Source organism: Hyperolius riggenbachi, chromosome 3 (assembly GCF_040937935.1).
Source record: "Hyperolius riggenbachi isolate aHypRig1 chromosome 3, aHypRig1.pri, whole genome shotgun sequence".
In the NCBI taxonomy this organism is placed as follows: Eukaryota; Metazoa; Chordata; class Amphibia; order Anura; family Hyperoliidae; genus Hyperolius; species Hyperolius riggenbachi.
In genome coordinates, this window is record NC_090648.1 from 50352762 (window position 1) to 50371650 (window position 18889).

At 40.2% G+C, this 18889-nt stretch overlaps 1 protein-coding gene across 1 annotated transcript in view; it reads right to left on the reverse strand.

Moving 5' to 3' along the window:
• LOC137562096 (serine-rich adhesin for platelets-like) overlaps positions 1–18294 on the reverse strand; it is a 174237-nt gene extending 155943 nt beyond the window's left edge. The window contains exons 1-14 of the mRNA XM_068273433.1: positions 16953–18294; positions 14126–14230; positions 13401–13505; positions 12799–12903; positions 12309–12413; positions 4839–4943; positions 4349–4453; positions 3749–3853; positions 3259–3363; positions 2659–2763; positions 2169–2273; positions 1567–1671; positions 1077–1181; positions 477–581 (exon numbers count right to left, since the gene is read on the reverse strand). Coding sequence (XP_068129534.1) covers positions 477–581; positions 1077–1181; positions 1567–1671; positions 2169–2273; positions 2659–2763; positions 3259–3363; positions 3749–3853; positions 4349–4453; positions 4839–4943; positions 12309–12413; positions 12799–12903; positions 13401–13505; positions 14126–14230; positions 16953–18294 — 2707 coding nt within the window. The remainder of the gene's footprint in view (positions 1–476; positions 582–1076; positions 1182–1566; positions 1672–2168; positions 2274–2658; positions 2764–3258; positions 3364–3748; positions 3854–4348; positions 4454–4838; positions 4944–12308; positions 12414–12798; positions 12904–13400; positions 13506–14125; positions 14231–16952) is intronic.
• Between the last annotated feature and the right edge of the window lie 595 nt (positions 18295–18889).

Below are 18889 nucleotides of genomic sequence, written 5' to 3' on the forward strand. Positions count from 1 at the left end.
GTAAATGTTAGGGATGAAGGGCTGGCTGTTGTACAGTTTCCATCAGGACAATTATGAGATGTGGTGCTGTCTGAAGCAGAGTTGGTCTGGTCTAAAATGAAGAAAAGGTTAGATTTCATTGTGTTGCTTGCACAACATGAACAAAATTATTTCAGCCAAACTGGATTTTTGTTTTTTCAATGGATTAAACAGATTTATTTTTCTATACCCTGCTATAAATACAATACACTTTAAAGGAGATGATATTGGTGATGCATGGAAAATCATGTACTCAAAGTTGACATCATGATCAATACCTTCAGCACTAACATACAGGACAAATCTCTGACAAACTTGCATAATTCATTTTTATTAAATCAGGGATATACAGACAATGTCTTTCCAGTGCACATGAGATTTGTTGCTATGAAGATTGCTCTTACCCTTATCTGCAAGCAGATTTCTCACTCATATTTTTATATTAGCTAAACATTTACCAGATAGAGATTCTGTGGTTGTTGTGGATGAAAGACTCGTTGTTTTACAGTTTCCATCAGGACAATTATCGGATGTGGTGCTGTCTGAAGCAGAACTGGTCTGGTCTAAAATGAAGAAAAGGTTAGATTTCATTGTGTTGCTTTGACAACATGTTCAAAGTATTTTATGGAAACTGCATTGCCATTTCTTTAAGGGACTCATGGGAATCTTTTTTTAAGGATTTTTTTCTTTCCGACCTTCTGTACCCTGATATAAACCTTCTTAAAATGTCTTACTCTTCAAATTTATAATTGCTTCTAAAGGTTTGCTAAGTTATCACAATCATCGACCTACTGGATATACAATGCACTTTCAAGAGAGTATCTCAAAAATTTAAGGGAAATCATGTGCACAAAGTGGATATCATAATCAATTTCTTCATCACTAGTACACTGGTTCAACCTCTCTTACAAATTCACAAAATCCATTTTCCATTAGATCAAGAATCTACCAACAACGTCTTTTAACTGCAAATCAGATGTGAAGCTATGAACATCACTACTGCCCATATCTCCAAGCAGATGCATCCACTCAGGTCTTTACATTAACTAAAAGTTTACCAGAAAGAGTTTCTGTAAATGTTGGGGACGAAGGGCTGGCTGTTGTACAGTTTCCATCAGGACAATTATGAGATGTGGTGCTGTCTGAAGCAGAGTTGGTCTGGTCTAAAATGAAGAAAAGGTTAGATTTCATTGTGTTGCTTGCACAAAATGAGCAAAATTATTTCAGCCAAACTGGATTTCTGTTTTTTCAGTGGATTAAATAGATTTATTTTTCTATACCCTGCTATAAATACAATACACTTTAAAGGAGATGATATTGGTGATACGTGGAAAATCATGTGCTCAAAGTTGACATCATGATCAATTCCTTCAGCACTAACATAAGGGACAAATCTCTGACAAACTTGCATAATTCATTTTTATTAAATCAAGGATATACAGACAATGTCTTTCCAGTGCACATGAGATTTGTTGCTATGAAGATTGCTCTTACCCTTATCTGCAAGCAGATTTCTCACTCATATTTTTATATTAGCTAAACATTTACCAGATAGAGATTCTGTGGTTGTTGTGGATGAAAGACTCGTGGTTTTACAGTTTCCATCAGGACAATTATCGGATGTGGTGCTGTCTGAAGCAGAACTGGTCTGGTCTAAAATGAAGAAAAGGTTAGATTTCATTGTGTTGCCTTGACAACATGTTCAAAGTATTTTATGGAAACTGCATTGCTGTTTCTTTAAGGGACTCATGAGAATCTATTTTTAAGGTTTTTTTTTTCTTTCTGATCTTCTGTACCCTGATATATACCTTCTTAAAATGTCTTACTCTTCAAATTTATAATTGCTTCTAAAGGTTTGCTAAGTTATCACAATCATCGACCTACTGGATATACAATGCACTTTCAAGAGAGTATCTCAAAAATTTAAGGGAAATCATGTGCACAAAGTGGATATCATAATCAATTTCTTCATCACTAGTACACTGGTTCAACCTCTCTTACAAATTCACAAAATCCATTTTCCATTAGATCAAGAATCTACCAACAACGTCTTTTAACTGCAAATCAGATGTGAAGCTATGAACATCACTACTGCCCATATCTCCAAGCAGATGCATCCACTCAGGTCTTTACATTAACTAAAAGTTTACCAGAAAGAGTTTCTGTAAATGTTGGGGACGAAGGGCTGGCTGTTGTACAGTTTCCATCAGGACAATTATGAGATGTGGTGCTGTCTGAAGCAGAGTTGGTCTGGTCTAAAATGAAGAAAAGGTTAGATTTCATTGTGTTGCTTGCACAACATGAACAAAATTATTTCAGCCAAACTGGATTTTTGTTTTTTCAATGGATTAAACAGATTTATTTTTCTATACCCTGCTATAAATACAATACACTTTAAAGGAGATGATATTGGTGATGCATGGAAAATCATGTACTCAAAGTTGACATCATGATCAATACCTTCAGCACTAACATACAGGACAAATCTCTGACAAACTTGCATAATTCATTTTTATTAAATCAGGGATATACAGACAATGTCTTTCCAGTGCACATGAGATTTGTTGCTATGAAGATTGCTCTTACCCTTATCTGCAAGCAGATTTCTCACTCATATTTTTATATTAGCTAAACATTTACCAGATAGAGATTCTGTGGTTGTTGTGGATGAAAGACTCGTTGTTTTACAGTTTCCATCAGGACAATTATCGGATGTGGTGCTGTCTGAAGCAGAACTGGTCTGGTCTAAAATGAAGAAAAGGTTAGATTTCATTGTGTTGCTTTGACAACATGTTCAAAGTATTTTATGGAAACTGCATTGCCATTTCTTTAAGGGACTCATGGGAATCTTTTTTTAAGGATTTTTTTCTTTCCGACCTTCTGTACCCTGATATAAACCTTCTTAAAATGTCTTACTCTTCAAATTTATAATTGCTTCTAAAGGTTTGCTAAGTTATCACAATCATCGACCTACTGGATATACAATGCACTTTCAAGAGAGTATCTCAAAAATTTAAGGGAAATCATGTGCACAAAGTGGATATCATAATCAATTTCTTCATCACTAGTACACTGGTTCAACCTCTCTTACAAATTCACAAAATCCATTTTCCATTAGATCAAGAATCTACCAACAACGTCTTTTAACTGCAAATCAGATGTGAAGCTATGAACATCACTACTGCCCATATCTCCAAGCAGATGCATCCACTCAGGTCTTTACATTAACTAAAAGTTTACCAGAAAGAGTTTCTGTAAATGTTGGGGACGAAGGGCTGGCTGTTGTACAGTTTCCATCAGGACAATTATGAGATGTGGTGCTGTCTGAAGCAGAGTTGGTCTGGTCTAAAATGAAGAAAAGGTTAGATTTCATTGTGTTGCTTGCACAAAATGAGCAAAATTATTTCAGCCAAACTGGATTTCTGTTTTTTCAGTGGATTAAATAGATTTATTTTTCTATACCCTGCTATAAATACAATACACTTTAAAGGAGATGATATTGGTGATACGTGGAAAATCATGTACTCAAAGTTGACATCATGATCAATACCTTCAGCACTAACATACAGGACAAATCTCTGACAAACTTGCATAATTCATTTTTATTAAATCAGGGATATACAGACAATGTCTTTCCAGTGCACATGAGATTTGTTGCTATGAAGATTGCTCTTACCCTTATCTGCAAGCAGATTTCTCACTCATATTTTTATATTAGCTAAACATTTACCAGATAGAGATTCTGTGGTTGTTGTGGATGAAAGACTCGTTGTTTTACAGTTTCCATCAGGACAATTATCGGATGTGGTGCTGTCTGAAGCAGAACTGGTCTGGTCTAAAATGAAGAAAAGGTTAGATTTCATTGTGTTGCTTTGACAACATGTTCAAAGTATTTTATGGAAACTGCATTGCCATTTCTTTAAGGGACTCATGGGAATCTTTTTTTAAGGATTTTTTTCTTTCCGACCTTTTGTACCCTGATATAAACCTTCTTAAAATGTCTTACTCTTCAAATTTATAATTGCTTCTAAAGGTTTGCTAAGTTATCACAATCATCGACCTACTGGATATACAATGCACTTTCAAGAGAGTATCTCAAAAATTTAAGGGAAATCATGTGCACAAAGTGGATATCATAATCAATTTCTTCATCACTAGTACACTGGTTCAACCTCTCTTACAAATTCACAAAATCCATTTTCCATTAGATCAAGAATCTACCAACAACGTCTTTTAACTGCAAATCAGATGTGAAGCTATGAACATCACTACTGCCCATATCTCCAAGCAGATGCATCCACTCAGGTGTTTACATTAACTAAAAGTTTACCAGAAAGAGTTTCTGTAAATGTTGGGGACGAAGGGCTGGCTGTTGTACAGTTTCCATCAGGACAATTATGAGATGTGGTGCTGTCTGAAGCAGAGTTGGTCTGGTCTAAAATGAAGAAAAGGTTAGATTTCATTGTGTTGCTTGCACAAAATGAGCAAAATTATTTCAGCCAAACTGGATTTCTGTTTTTTCAGTGGATTAAATAGATTTATTTTTCTATACCCTGCTATAAATACAATACACTTTAAAGGAGATGATATTGGTGATACGTGGAAAATCATGTGCTCAAAGTTGACATCATGATCAATACCTTCAGCACTAACATAAGGGACAAATCTCTGACAAACTTGCATAATTCATTTTTATTAAATCAAGGATATACAGACAATGTCTTTCCAGTGCACATGAGATTTGTTGCTATGAAGATTGCTCTTACCGTTATCTGCAAGCAGATTTCTCACTCATATTTTTATATTAGCTAAACATTTACCAGATAGAGATTCTGTGGTTGTTGTGGATGAAAGACTCGTTGTTTTACAGTTTCCATCAGGACAATTATCGGATGTGGTGCTGTCTGAAGCAGAACTGGTCTGGTCTAAAATGAAGAAAAGGTTAGATTTCATTGTGTTGCTTTGACAACATGTTCAAAGTATTTTATAGAAACTGCATTGCTGTTTCTTTAAGGGACTCATGAGAATCTATTTTTAAGGTGTTTTTTTTTCTTTCTGACCTTCTGTACCCTGATATAAACCTTCTTAACCCATTTGTGTTCCGTTGTTTTCACTTGAGAAATGTTCACCTCCCATTCATTAGCCTATAACTTTATCACTACTTATCACAATGAACTGATCTATATCTTGTTTTTTCCGCCACCAATTAGGCTTTTTTTGGGGGGTACATTTTGCTAAGAGCCACTTTACTGTAAATGCATTTTAACAGGAAGAATAAGAAAAAAATGGAAAAAATTCATTATTTCTCAGTTTTCAGCCATTATAGTTTTAAAATAATACATGCCTCCATAATTAAAACTCATGTATTGTATTTGCCCATATGTCCCGGTTATTGCACCATTAAAATTATGTCCCTATTACAATGTATGGCGACAATATTTTATTTGGAAATAAAGGTGCATTTTTTCCGTTTTGCATCTATCACTATTTACAAGTTAAAAATAAAAAAAATATAGAAATATTTCATCTTTACTGTAAGGCTTGGTGGTGTATTCTCCACAGTCAGCATGCAACGCATGAGCTGGCGTGGAGGAGGTACACACATCAGCACAAGGAAACAGGCTATCCCTAGTATAGTGGAGGGGAGGACTGACTCCAATAGGAGATTGTGGCGCACAGAGCCGGTGCAGATCTGACAGCCACAAACAATGCTTTCGTTATAACGTCTCAGCGCAAAGTAGCGCTGAGCGCATAAACCAGAACTGAGGAGATCAGGACAGGTAGACAGAATGAACGCTTGCTAGCTAGCGGCTACTTAGCGACAGCAAGCGTCCAAAACAAGATGGACTGGAATGAGGCAGCCAATGCGATTGCAGCGATGGCGTGCCTCACAAAGACAGGACAGGATAGTCAGGAAATAGCAGGATCAAGATAGATGAACGTAACACAGACAAATATACAATAAGTATGTTTTCCTAGCGTATTACAATTACAGCTATCAATGAAACTATTTGTAACGTCTGACTAACATATGTATATATCGGCAATGAACCGATATATGACATAAGCAGGAACGCTGACTAGGACTGGAGTAATACAGGGAACAGGACTCAGAAGGATTCGCTATCTCTTCGCAGAGATGAACGCAATCCACAAACGGTAACAGAACAGGATTCAGAATGATTCGTTATCTCTTCGCAGAGATGAACGCAATCCACAAACGGTAACAGGACAGGATTCAGAAGGATTCGTTATCTCCTCGCAGAGATGAACGCAATCCACGAACAGGACCAGGAGCAGGATACTAGCTCAGCACGGGTGCTCACGATACGCGCAAACTACCAAAACGTGCTGGAAAGCTGACTAACTGCACACAGGATATAAACAGTTCGTGTACGTATACATCAGCGACACTGATGTATCAACGTAACACGAATACAAGGAAAATAATAAACGTGCTGGTATGCATATATATGGGCAATGAACCAATATATGATGCAAAACCAGCAAAGTATCTTTTAGAACAAGAAACACGATCGGGGCCTGAAGCGACAGCAAGACAGGCTTAAACTGAAGCTATGAAAACCCGAGGAGTCCTGCAGGAAGCAGATCTTTATACTGAGGTCATCCAATGGGAGCAGACATGCAGATTCCCACACAGGTGAATGATAATCAGTCACAAGCTGACAGCAGGGGAAGGCAGACAAAGCTATGCAGCTTGCATGGAAAAAGATCAGAACTGCCTGAGCTGCAGCACTACTACTTCCAGCAACACCTGCTGCAGCAGTGATCATTACAGTACCCCCGCCCTTAAAAGCGGATTCCAGACGCTTTTCAAAACTGAAATTCCCAACAAAACAGTCCGACTGATTATTCATGATGACAGCCCGGCAAGACCGAACTCCAGAATCAGTCCCCACAAGACTGGACCCATCAGAACCAGAACCTACAGAACCATGCCCATCAGCACTACAAGCCCCAGCGTGACACCCATCAGAACCATGATTTCCAGAAGAAAGCCCTCCGAAACTCCCTGAGCGATACCCACCGCCTTCCAGGAACCGTTCAAAAACGCCAAAGCCTTTGCAATGCCCACCGGGACTGTCTTTACCAACACAAAACCCACTGTTGAACCAGTCCAAGGCACCAGGACAAGTTTTCTCAGAGACCTCCCAGAACACCTTGAAGCTCCAAAGAGATCCCCATAGGCCAGAACGCCCCTTAGGCTCACATGGAGAACTATCAAGAACCCCTATTGAACCTAGGGCAATTCCCGAGTCAGGGCCACAAGGACAAACATCAAGATCAGGGCCTTCAGGGACCAGAACCATCTCTGGGCATGCAGGCAGACTGGCAACATCAGAACATGTTCCCACTAAGGAAGCATCAGAGCACGCTAACACCTTAGACACACTTGGGCATTCTGGCACACAAAGAACATCTGGGCACACTGGCACAAGAGAAACCTCTGGGCATGTCAAGGAACTGTGAGCCTCAGGGTCAGCCAAGACAGGACCAAAACCAGGACCGGCCAAAAAAAAATCATCATGACTAGACTTCGCAACTACTGGACTTTTACACGAGAATGCAGGATCAGACTTAGATGTTGCTGATTCCAGCAAAGTCAGTAACAAATCAGATTCAGGGGCACTAACAAGACAGGACAAATCTTCTGATGTATGCACTGAACCAGATAGGGACTCCACAACTACCTCTGGACTGGACAGAGACTCATCTAATACACTGGATTGGAGCTCATGAGGCGCTGCAGAACAAGTCAGTATTGCAGCAGCCCCCACTGGACTAGGCAAAACTGAGGAATTCCCTGGACAGGAAGGGGACTCTGGAACCTCTGCCACAGCGGCCAGAGAACCAGAATCTTTCAGGATACAGGGCTGGGTTTCAGGAACACTCATCAGACCGGACTGAAATTCTGAGATTTCTATTATTTTGACCAGAGAATCAGAATTATCCATGTTACAGGGCAAGACTTCTGAAACATTCAGAGGACAGGGCTGGAGTTCCTCGGCTGTTACAACACTGGAGAGGGACTCAACAACATTGGTTAAATCAGACTGTGTACAGGGCAAGGTATCTAACACACTTGCTGACGAGGACAATATTTCAATGGCTTCTGCTTTGCTGGGCAGAAATTCATCAAGTTTTATTAGAGCAGACTGTAATTCCAAAACAGCTGCTAGACAAGTGAATATTACTGCAACACCAACTGAGGTAAGCAGTGCCTCAGACTCCTCTGCTAGAGGGTTTGAAGTATCCAAAGTACTGGGTGAAGCATAAGACTCTGCGACCACAGCTTCACTGGACAGGATCACTGAACAGTCCATATTGCAGGGCAAAACCATGGAAGCACCTGCTGGACAGCATAATGATTCTGTGACCTGAGTTTCATTGGAGAGATCTACTGCACAATTCATGGTACAGGGCAATTTTACTGGAACATCTTCTGAACAAGGTAATAATTCTGCGATTTCAGGTTCACATACCAGATGCTCTGAGCTATTCACGATACAGGGCAAATTTACTGGAATATTTTCTGAACAAGGTAATAATTCTGCGATTTCAGGTTCACATAGCAGATGCTCTGAGCTATTCACGAAACTAGAGCGAGGTGTAGAAACAGGAAGATCAAGACACAATGTTTGCGCATCTGAATCACCATTCATTTGTAAAATTGGAAAATTCAGATGCTGGTGTTCTGAGGTTTCTAGACAGGATTGCTGGGACTCGGAAACTGATGTAGTGCATCTATTGGCATCTGCTGGATCAGACAGGAGTTGAACTTTATTAACACAGGTAATTTCTGCAGAAGTGTTTGCAGAGGCAGGCAAGATTTTTCTGGTGTCTGTTTCACTGAACAAAGAGTCATGAGTACTGGCTAGGCTGGACTCGGAAGTCAGCAGGACCTCTGGATTCTCTGCTGAGAAATTTGCGCAGGGCAAGGTTAAGAATGTATCAGTGGCTTCTGTTTTACTGGTAAGTAACACTGAGTTATCCATGGTACAGGGTGGAATTGCAGGAACTTCAATTTCACACAAAAAGAGCTCCGAATCACCTGCTGAATCAGCCAAAGGTGCTGAAGCAGGCGGGTCAGAACGCCAAATTTGCGAATTCGGAGTCACATAAAAATCATCCAAAATCAGTTCCCACACATCAATCAATGGAGCCACAAAGTCATACCCACACACACCAGTTTTTATTAGGTTATAGGCAGACTTAATGCATGCATTCAATACTAATTCACTTTTTGCACTGTAAAATTGACAAAATGAACTTGAAGCATTCTTCCATTCATTGACCAGAGCTTCCATCTCTCCTTTCTCAAATGGAGGATTCCAAGCATACTTAACAGGCAGATCATGGTTTGCAGATATGATTGTAGCAGGGACATATATTGGGTTAATTAGCAGGTGATTGGCAGATTCCTTATTCCTAAGAATCTCCAATACCTGTAGCAAGTGCTGAACTGTAGTGTATGCAAACTTTCCTTGCTTCACAATTAAGTTGATTTGTTCAATACTCTGTAATATCTCCTCATAATCATACTCAGATAATTCTTTTAAACAAAAATCTTTATTTTCCCTAGCAAGGGAGGAAAGTTCATTAGTAGTTTCATAAGTCCATTTAACTCCCCTGAAAGACAATTGCATTTCATTATCTGTTAATGGCAGAATCTCATTATAGGTCTCAGTCGCTAAGGATAACGACTCTGCAGATCGGACACGTTTCTTAGAGCGTTTGCGTTTTGCCTTAGACCCTGCTGTTTTTGGTGATTTATTCAAGGCTGCAGGAAAATTATCAGTAACACTTTCTACTTGCTGAACATTTTTGCAAGCAATTGAAGGAGAAGCTGATTGGCCTGCTGCCAGGAGTTCATTAAGAGGAAAAGGCAATGGATCTATGCGCAACCAGTTATGGATCACAAACGCTAGAAATTCCAGCGGTCTCTCTTTCAAATCGGAATGATTGAGAACATCAAATGCCCACTGGAATAATTCCCCTTTAAACAAAATATAACTTAGTTGGAGTGCCCAGGTTGAAACAGGAGTCGCTTGGAGATCGGGATTGGCCAGGAACCTGGCACATTCAGAGAAAAACTCATTTTCTGTTTCAGAGTTAAGTTCTTCAAATTTCTTAAAGGAACAGGAACCATAATTAACAGTGTCATACTTTCTGGGAATCCCCCCCACAATGGGGATTGGTAATGGGGTTTTCATAATGTAAGGCTTGGTGGTGTATTCTCCACAGTCAGCATGCAACGCGTGGAGGAGGTACACACACCAGCACAAGGAAACAGGCTATCCCTAGTATAGTGGAGGGGAGGACTGACTCCAATAGGAGATTGTGGCGCACAAAGACGGTGCAGATCTGACAGCCACAAACAATGCTTTCGTTATAACGTCTCAGCGCAAACTAGCGCTGAGCGCATAAACCAGAACTGAGGAGATCAGGACAGGTAGACAGAATGAACGCTTGCTAGCTAGCGGCTACTTAGCGACAGCGACAGCAAGCATCCAAAACAAGACGGACTGGAATGAGGCAGCCAATGCGATTGCAGCAATGGCGTGCCTCACAAAGACAGGACAGGATAGTCAGGAAATAGCAGGATCAAGATAGATGAACGTAACACAGACAAATATACAATAAGTATGTTTTCCTAGCGTATTACAATTACAGCTATCAATGAAACTATTTGTAACGTCTGACTAACATATGTATATATCGGCAATGAACCGATATATGACATAAGCCGGAACGCTGACTAGGACTGGAGTAATACAGGGAACAGGACTCAGAAGGATTCGCTATCTCTTCGCAGAGATGAACGCAATCCACAAACGGTAACAGAACAGGATTCAGAAGGTTTCGTTATCTCTTCGCAGAGATGAATGCAATCCACAAACGGTAACAGGACAGGATTCAGAAGGATTTGTTATCTCCTCGCAGAGATGAACTCAATCCACGAACAGGACCAGGAGCAGGATACTAGCTCAGCACGGGTGCTCACGATACGCGCAAACTACCAAAACGTGCTGGAAAGCTGACTAACTGCACACAGGATATAAACAGTTCGTGTACGTATACATCAGCGACACGGATGTATCAACGTAACACGAATACAAGGAAAATAATAAACGTGCTGGTATGCATATATATGATGCAAAACCAGCAAAGTATCTTTTAGAACAAGAAACACGATCGGGGCCTGAAGCGACAGCAAGACAGGCTTAAACTGAAGCTATGAAAACCCGAGGAGTCCTGCAGGAAGCAGATCTTTATACTGAGGCCATCCAATGGGAGCAGACATGCAGATTCCCACACAGGTGAATGATAATCAGTCACAAGCTGACAGCAGGGGAAGGCAGACAAAGCAATGCAGCTTGCATGGAAAGAGATCAGAACTGCCTGAGCTGCAGCACTACTACTTCCAGCAACACCTGCTGCAGCAGCGATCATTACATTTACATTGATATTTAAAAAGTTTAGACCCTTAGGTAAATATTTACATGTTTTTTTATTGTAATGTTTTTTTTATAATAAACATTTTTATTTGGGTAGTTTTGGGAGGGTGGGATGTAAACAATAGGTTTATAGTGTAAATGTGTGTTGATTTTTTTTTTTACTTTTAGTTGTAGTATTACTTTTTGGCCACAAGATGGTGGCCATGAGTTTGTTTACATGACGTCACTCTAAGTGTAACATACGCTTAGAGAAACGCATGGAGGAGGTAACAGCCAGAAAAAGCGCAGCTTCCGAGAGAAGCTGTCGCTTTTTCAGTGGGGGAGAGGAATCAGTGATCGGGCACCATAGCCCGATTCACTGATTGCCTGGCTAATGAACCGTGGGCCGGGAGAGCGCGTGCACGCGCGCGATCGGCAGCGGGAGCGCGCATGGTTCCTGGACGTAGTTTCTACGTCCAGGAACTAAAATAGGTTAAAATGTCTTACTCTTCATATTTAAAATTACTTCTAAAGGTTATCTAACTTATCACAATCATCGACCTACTGGATATACAATGCACTTTCAAGAGAGTATCTCAAAAATGTAAGGGAAATCATGTGCACAAAGTGGATATCATAATCAATTTCTTCATCACTAGTACACTGGTTCAACCTCTCTTACAAATTCACAAAATCCATTTTCCATTAGATCAAGAATCTATCAACAACGTCTTTTAACTGCAAATCAGATGTGAAGCTATGAACATCACTCCTGCCCATATCTCCAAGCAGATGTATCCACTCAGGTCTTTACATTAACTAAAAGTTTACCAGAAAGAGTTTCTGTAAATGTTGGGGATGAAGGGCTGGCTGTTGTACAGTTTCCATCAGGACAATTATGAGATGTGGTGCTGTCTGAAGCAGAGTTGGTCTGGTCTAAAATGAAGAAAAGGTTAGATTTCATTGTGTTGCTTGCACAAAATGAGCAAAATTATTTCAGCCAAACTGGATTTCTGTTTTTTCAGTGGATTAAATAGATTTATTTTTCTATACCCTGCTATAAATACAATACACTTTAAAGGAGATGATATTGGTGATGTGTGGAAAATCATGTGCTCAAAGTTGACATCATGATCAATACCTTCAGCACTAACATAAGGGACAAATCTCTGACAAACTTGCATAATTCATTTTTATTAAATCAAGGATATACAGACAATGTCTTTCCAGTGCACATGAGATTTGTTGCTATGAAGATTGCTCTTACCCTTATCTGCAAGCAGATTTCTCACTCATATTTTTATATTAGCTAAACATTTACCAGATAGAGATTCTGTGGTTGTTGTGGATGAAAGACTCGTTGTTTTACAGTTTCCATCAGGACAATTATCAGATGTGGTGCTGTCTGAAGCAGAACTGGTCTGGTCTGAAATGAAGAAAAGGTTAGATTTCATTGTGTTGCTTTGACAACATGTTCAAAGCATTTTATGGAAACTGAATTGCCGTTTCTTTAAGGGACTCATGGGAATCTATTTTTAAGGGTTTTTTTTTCTTTCTGATCTTCTGTACCCTGATATATACCTTCTTAAAATGTCTTACTCTTCAAATTTATAATTGCTTCTAAAGGTTTGCTAAGTTATCACAATCATCGACCTACTGGATATACAATGCACTTTCAAGAGAGTATCTCAAAAATTTAAGGGAAATCATGTGCACAAAGTGGATATCATAATCAATTTCTTCATCACTAGTACACTGGTTCAACCTCTCTTACAAATTCACAAAATCCATTTTCCATTAGATCAAGAATCTATCAACAACGTCTTTTAACTGCAAATCAGATGTGAAGCTATGAACATCACTACTGCCCATATCTCCAAGCAGATGCATCCACTCAGGTCTTTACATTAACTAAAAGTTTACCAGAAAGAGTTTCTGTAAATGTTGGGGATGAAGGGCTGGCTGTTGTACAGTTTCCATCAGGACAATTATGAGATGTGGTGCTGTCTGAAGCAGAGTTGGTCTGGTCTAAAATGAAGAAAAGGTTAGATTTCATTGTGTTGCTTGCACAACATGAACACAATTATTTCAGCCAAACTGGATTTCTGTCTTTTCAATGGATTAAACAGATTTATTTTTCTATACCCTGCTATAAATACAATACACTTTAAAGGAGATGATATTGGTGATGCATGGAAAATCATGTCCTCAAAGTTGACATCATGATCAATACCTTCAGCATTAACATAAGGGACAAATCTCTGACAAACTTGCATAATTCATTTTTATTAAATCAAGGATATACAGACAATGGCCTCAATTCACAGAGCTTTATCAAACACTTTATCAAACGTTTGATAATTTACCTCATGGGTAAAATCTAATTTTGAATTCACAAAGGCGTTATATATTCATCGAATGCTTTATTGATAAAACGTTCAATATATCTATAACACCTTATTAAATTGAAAATTAGATTTTACCCATGAGGTAAATTATCAAACGTTTGATAAAGTGTTTGATAAAGCTTAGTGAATTGAGGCCAATGTCTTTCCAGTGCACATGAGATTTGTTGCTATGAAGATTGCTCTTACCCTTATCTGCAAGCAGATTTCTCACTCATATTTTTATATTAGCTAAACATTTACCAGATAGAGATTCTGTGGTTGTTGTGGATGAAAGACTCATTGTTTTACAGTTTCCATCAGGACAATTATCAGATGTGGTGCTGTCTGAAGCAGAACTGGTCTGGTCTGAAATGAAGAAAAGGTTAGATTTCATTGTGTTGCTTTGACAACATGTTCAAAGTAATTTATGGAAACTGCATTGCTGTTTCTTTAAGGGACTCATGAGAATCTATTTTTTTTTTGTAACTCTGTTTTTATTGAAAGGTATATAAATGAATAGAACATGCTATACAGATGACAACAATATGGGGTACTGTGAAGACATATAAAGATGCATCAGATAACAGCTTCTTCTGTCTGGAATTTCCAGACACTAACATGTATCTAGCTAGGCAGGAAAAGTCTTTGCTGTTGTCCTTTGAGACGGATATGCAGGTGCATCATATAGAAAATGTCCCATATCTGTGTTGAAAGCGTAGGAAATGCGGAATTAGAGTCGAAGAAACAAATCTTTAGAATATACCCTAGAGTGGAATTAAAGCAAAAGGAGCTATCACATGGGAGAGTGGGGTGTGAGTGTGGTGGGGGAGAGGGGAAGAAGAGGGGAAGGAGAGGGGTAGGGCAGGGAGGGGGGAGGGGGGGGATCTGTTAGGGCACAGTGTTCGATAACCTCATCCTGGTGGGTAGAAATCTAAATGGAGAGACCGTAAAGACGCAAAGGGTCTAGGGTTCTGATGGTAAGGGGAGGATGGATATGAGAAGTGATTTTAGAATGGGAGGGGGAGCTTATGTTTCCCAGGGTGCTAGAGCAGTAGATCCTATAGTTAGGGGTCTATTTGGTTGATTGTATAGTGCCCTGCCAGTTCAAGGAGGCATGTAGTCTGGTGAATATAGGGACCACGGTCCCCAAATTTTGTGGTATTGGGTTTCAGTATCCCTCAATGTGGCTGTCATTTGTTCCATTGCCTTCATGCAGTTAATTTTAATTTTAATGTCAGAAATGGTAGGGGGGGCTATATTCTTCCAGGCTGATGCTATTGAGAGCCTTGTCGCAGTTAGGATATGGGTGATTAGGCGCATAGGGAACTTGGTGACTCCGGGGATAGGTTTGCCTAGGAGTAAGGTGACTGGGTCTAATGGAATAGATATATCTGTGACAGATAGTATCAGGTGGCGGACCTCTTCCCAGAGGGGGGTGATTTCTGAACAGGACCAGAAAATATGTTCGATAGTACCTTTGTGAGGGCATCCTTTCCAACAGGTATCAGGTGTATTGGGATAGATATTTGCAAGGACTTCAGGGGTCAAGTACCATCTAAATAAGAGTTTATAAATATTTTCTTTGATTTGTGTGCAAATGGATGAGTGTTTGGCGTTTTCCCAGATATCTTCCCAATCGGACCTGCTTATATTGATTGAGAGAGCTTTTTCCCATTTCTTCATATAGAGGTGGGAGGCCTCTAGAGTGCCTGAGTTTGATTGTAGAAGAGAATATATCTGGGAAATTAAGCCTTTTTTGTGTCCCTTATGAAGGCAGATTCTTTCGAAGGCGGTGATGGAGGATAGTGAAGTTGTCCCCTTGGTGTGGCAATTGAGGAAATGGAATATTTGGTTCGCTTCCATGATTCCTGAAGGGGAGAGGGGAATTTTTTCTCTTAGTGAAGATAATGTGATAAGTTTGCCAGTGGCAAAGTCTGTCCAGTTTTTTAAGTTAAAGTAACCTAGGCGATACCATTTGGCTATGAAAGTAGGGATAGTGCTGGGGGGAAATAGGGGGTTCCCTAATATGGGGTATAGTGGGGATGGGTTTGACACTAGGCCTGCTTTATGTGCTGTGGATTTCCAGATGTTGAGAGTAAAAGGTATAGTGGGAAGTAAGTTCTTATGTGGTAGTTTAGGGGGTTTTGTGGTCCATACAAAAGAGGCCAGAGAAAGGGGAGAAACCTCCATGGCCTCTATTATAGCCCATTTAGAGAAAACTCTTAGGTCCGACCATTCCGTCAGCTGTCTTAAATGTGCTGCTTGATAATAGTGTTTTAGGTGTGGTAAACCCAGTCCTCCTTGTTCTCTAGAGGAGAGAAGGACGGTCTTAGAGACTCTTGGGCGTTTGTGATTCCAGATAAATTTTAAAAATGCGGATTGTAGCCTGGACAACTGAGCTGAAGGGACTTGGACCGGAAGAGTCTCAAATAGGTACTACAAACGAGGTAATATGTTCATCTTTAGTGAGTATATTCTCCCGATCCACGAAATTTTATAAGCTAGAAGTTGTGTTTATAAATGGAGAAGTAAGAGGTGGTTAGATTAATCCCTAGGTATTTTAAGGTTTGAGTTCTCCAATTATAGGTAAAGTGAGATTTTAGGGCAAGTAGCATGTTTGGGGGAATTTTGATCGGAAGAGCTTCAGTCTTATCCTTATTTAGCTTAAATCCTGAAATGGTTTCATAAGAGGTTATTGTTGAGTGAAGGGCAGGGAGAGAGGTTAAGGGGCTATTGAGGGTGAGCAAAATGTCATCAGCAAAAAGTGAAACTTTGTGTTCGTGGCCTCTGTGTTTTATACCCAAAATATCTTTGTTGAGTCTTATTGCGCTAGCCAGAGGTTTAATACTAATGGCGAAGAGCAGGGGGGACAGTGGGCAGCCCTGTCTAGTGCCATTGTTGATGCTAAAGGGAAGGGGAGGGGCCGAGGGAAGCTTAACTGTGGAAGTAGGGGAAGAGTAGAGAAATTTAAGAAGGGTCACAAAGGGACCAGAGAAGCCTTGGTGTTGAAGGACTTTGAAGAGAAAGGACCAGGATAGTCGATCTAAGGCCTTTTCGGCGTCTAGACTTAGGAGAAGAGAAGGTTTACCCTCTCTGTTCATAAGTGATATAAGGTCTATCGCCTTCCTGGTGTTATCTCCTGCTTGGCGTCCCAATATAAAGCCTACTTGGTCGTTATTAATTAGGGATGTAAGAATGGGATTTATGCGATTGGCAAGGGTTTTGGTTATTATTTTCAGATCTGAGTTTAAGAGGGAGATTGGCCTATAGCTTTGAGGTAGTTGGGGATCTTTTCCTTCTTTAGGGATTACTGTGAGAAGGGAAGCTCGCATGGTATGAGGGGGGGTATGCCCATCCATTATCTTAGAGGCAAGGGTCGCTAGATGGGGGAGTAAGATATGTTGGAACTTCTTATAATAGGTGTAGGGTAGTCCATCTGGCCCTGGAGATTTTGACGAAGGGAGTAATTTTAGGACCTCAGCTAGTTCTGTTATGGTTATAGGGGAGTTGAGTATGGCACGTTGGGGATCTGTGAGTTGGGGCAAATTTAAGGGTGCCAAAAATGTGTCCACTACTGATAGGAAGGAGGGGTCTTTATCATGATCGGGTAGATTGTAAAGCTGTTCATAGTAATTTGTGAAAATCTGAGCAATCTTTTGGGGGTTGTAGTGTGTATGTCCATCTGGATCTTTCATGGCATATATGAATTGTTGGGAAATTTTGGGGTTCAGTTTTCTAGCTAAGATTGTGTGAGGCTTGTTTCCTCTTTCATAGAAGAGCTGTTTAGTCCAGCGAAGGCTTTTTTCGATCTGGGCGGATTGTAGGGAACGTATATTTTGTTTCAGTTGTTGGAGCTGAGTGAAGTGATGTTGAGTTGGGTCTAGTTTGTATAAGTTTTGGGCTTTAGATAAGGCTGTGTGGAGGGATAGTAATTTTTGGGAAGACAGTTTTTTCCTTCTGGACCCCTCTGCTATGAAAAGGCCTCTAATGAAGGCCTTGTGTGATTCCCAAAGGATGCCGTAGGATGAGACCGAATCAGTATTTGTCTGGAAAAATGACTGTAATTCTTTAGTAAGTTCAGAGACGAGGTTTTTATCCTGAAGTAGCGTCTCATTCAATCTCCAATATAGGGGTTTGTGTGGTCTATGAAGCCACTCTATTTCCAAAGTGACGCTGTGGTGGTCAGACCAGGCTACCGGGTGAATATCTGAATCCTTAATTAAAGGGATTAGTGCAGCGTTATAGAAAAAATAGTCCAGCCTTGAGTGGGAAGCGTGTGGAGGCGAATAAAAAGTGTATTCTGTTGAAGTAGGGTTGTTGATTCTCCAGATATCTAGGAGCCTATACTTTCTCATTAAAATTCTGAACTTACGAGAATTACGATCATGTGTGGAAGCTGAGGATGGCGACGCAGGAGAGCTACGGTCCATGGTAGATGAGAATGCTACGTTAAAGTCGCCTCCTAGGAGGAGAGTGCCTGAGGAGATTTTGTGAAGTTTTGTTAGGAAGGAGGAGAGAAAAGATACATGTTGGGAGTTGGGGGCATAGATATTGGCTAAAGTGATAGGTTTACCGGCTAACATACCTGTTAGGATTAAGTAGCGTCCTTTGGGGTCCTGTATGGTTTTGTTTATCTGCAGGGGGAGAGTGTTTTTAAGTAGGATTGCAACCCCCGCCCGGGTATTTGGTCCCGAGGCTAAATATGTCCCTGAGTAGAGTCTATCTCCTAGTCGCACTGAGTCATGTGCACATAGATAAGTCTTTTGAAGCATAGCTATGTCTATGTCCATTCTCTTGAGATCTCGGAGGAGTGAGACTCTCTTCTGGGGTAGATTCAGACCCTTTACGTTTAATGTCAGAAGTTTAACCATAGTCTATGGAGGTAAGATAGCTACGTGGTTGGAGAGGTACCGAACACTGCGCCCTAGGGAGGGGAGGAGGGAAGGCGTGGGGAGGATACAAAGTCAAAGACAAAACAAGGTAAAACTTAAACCAATATGATAATAACCATACAGTGGGTTGTGG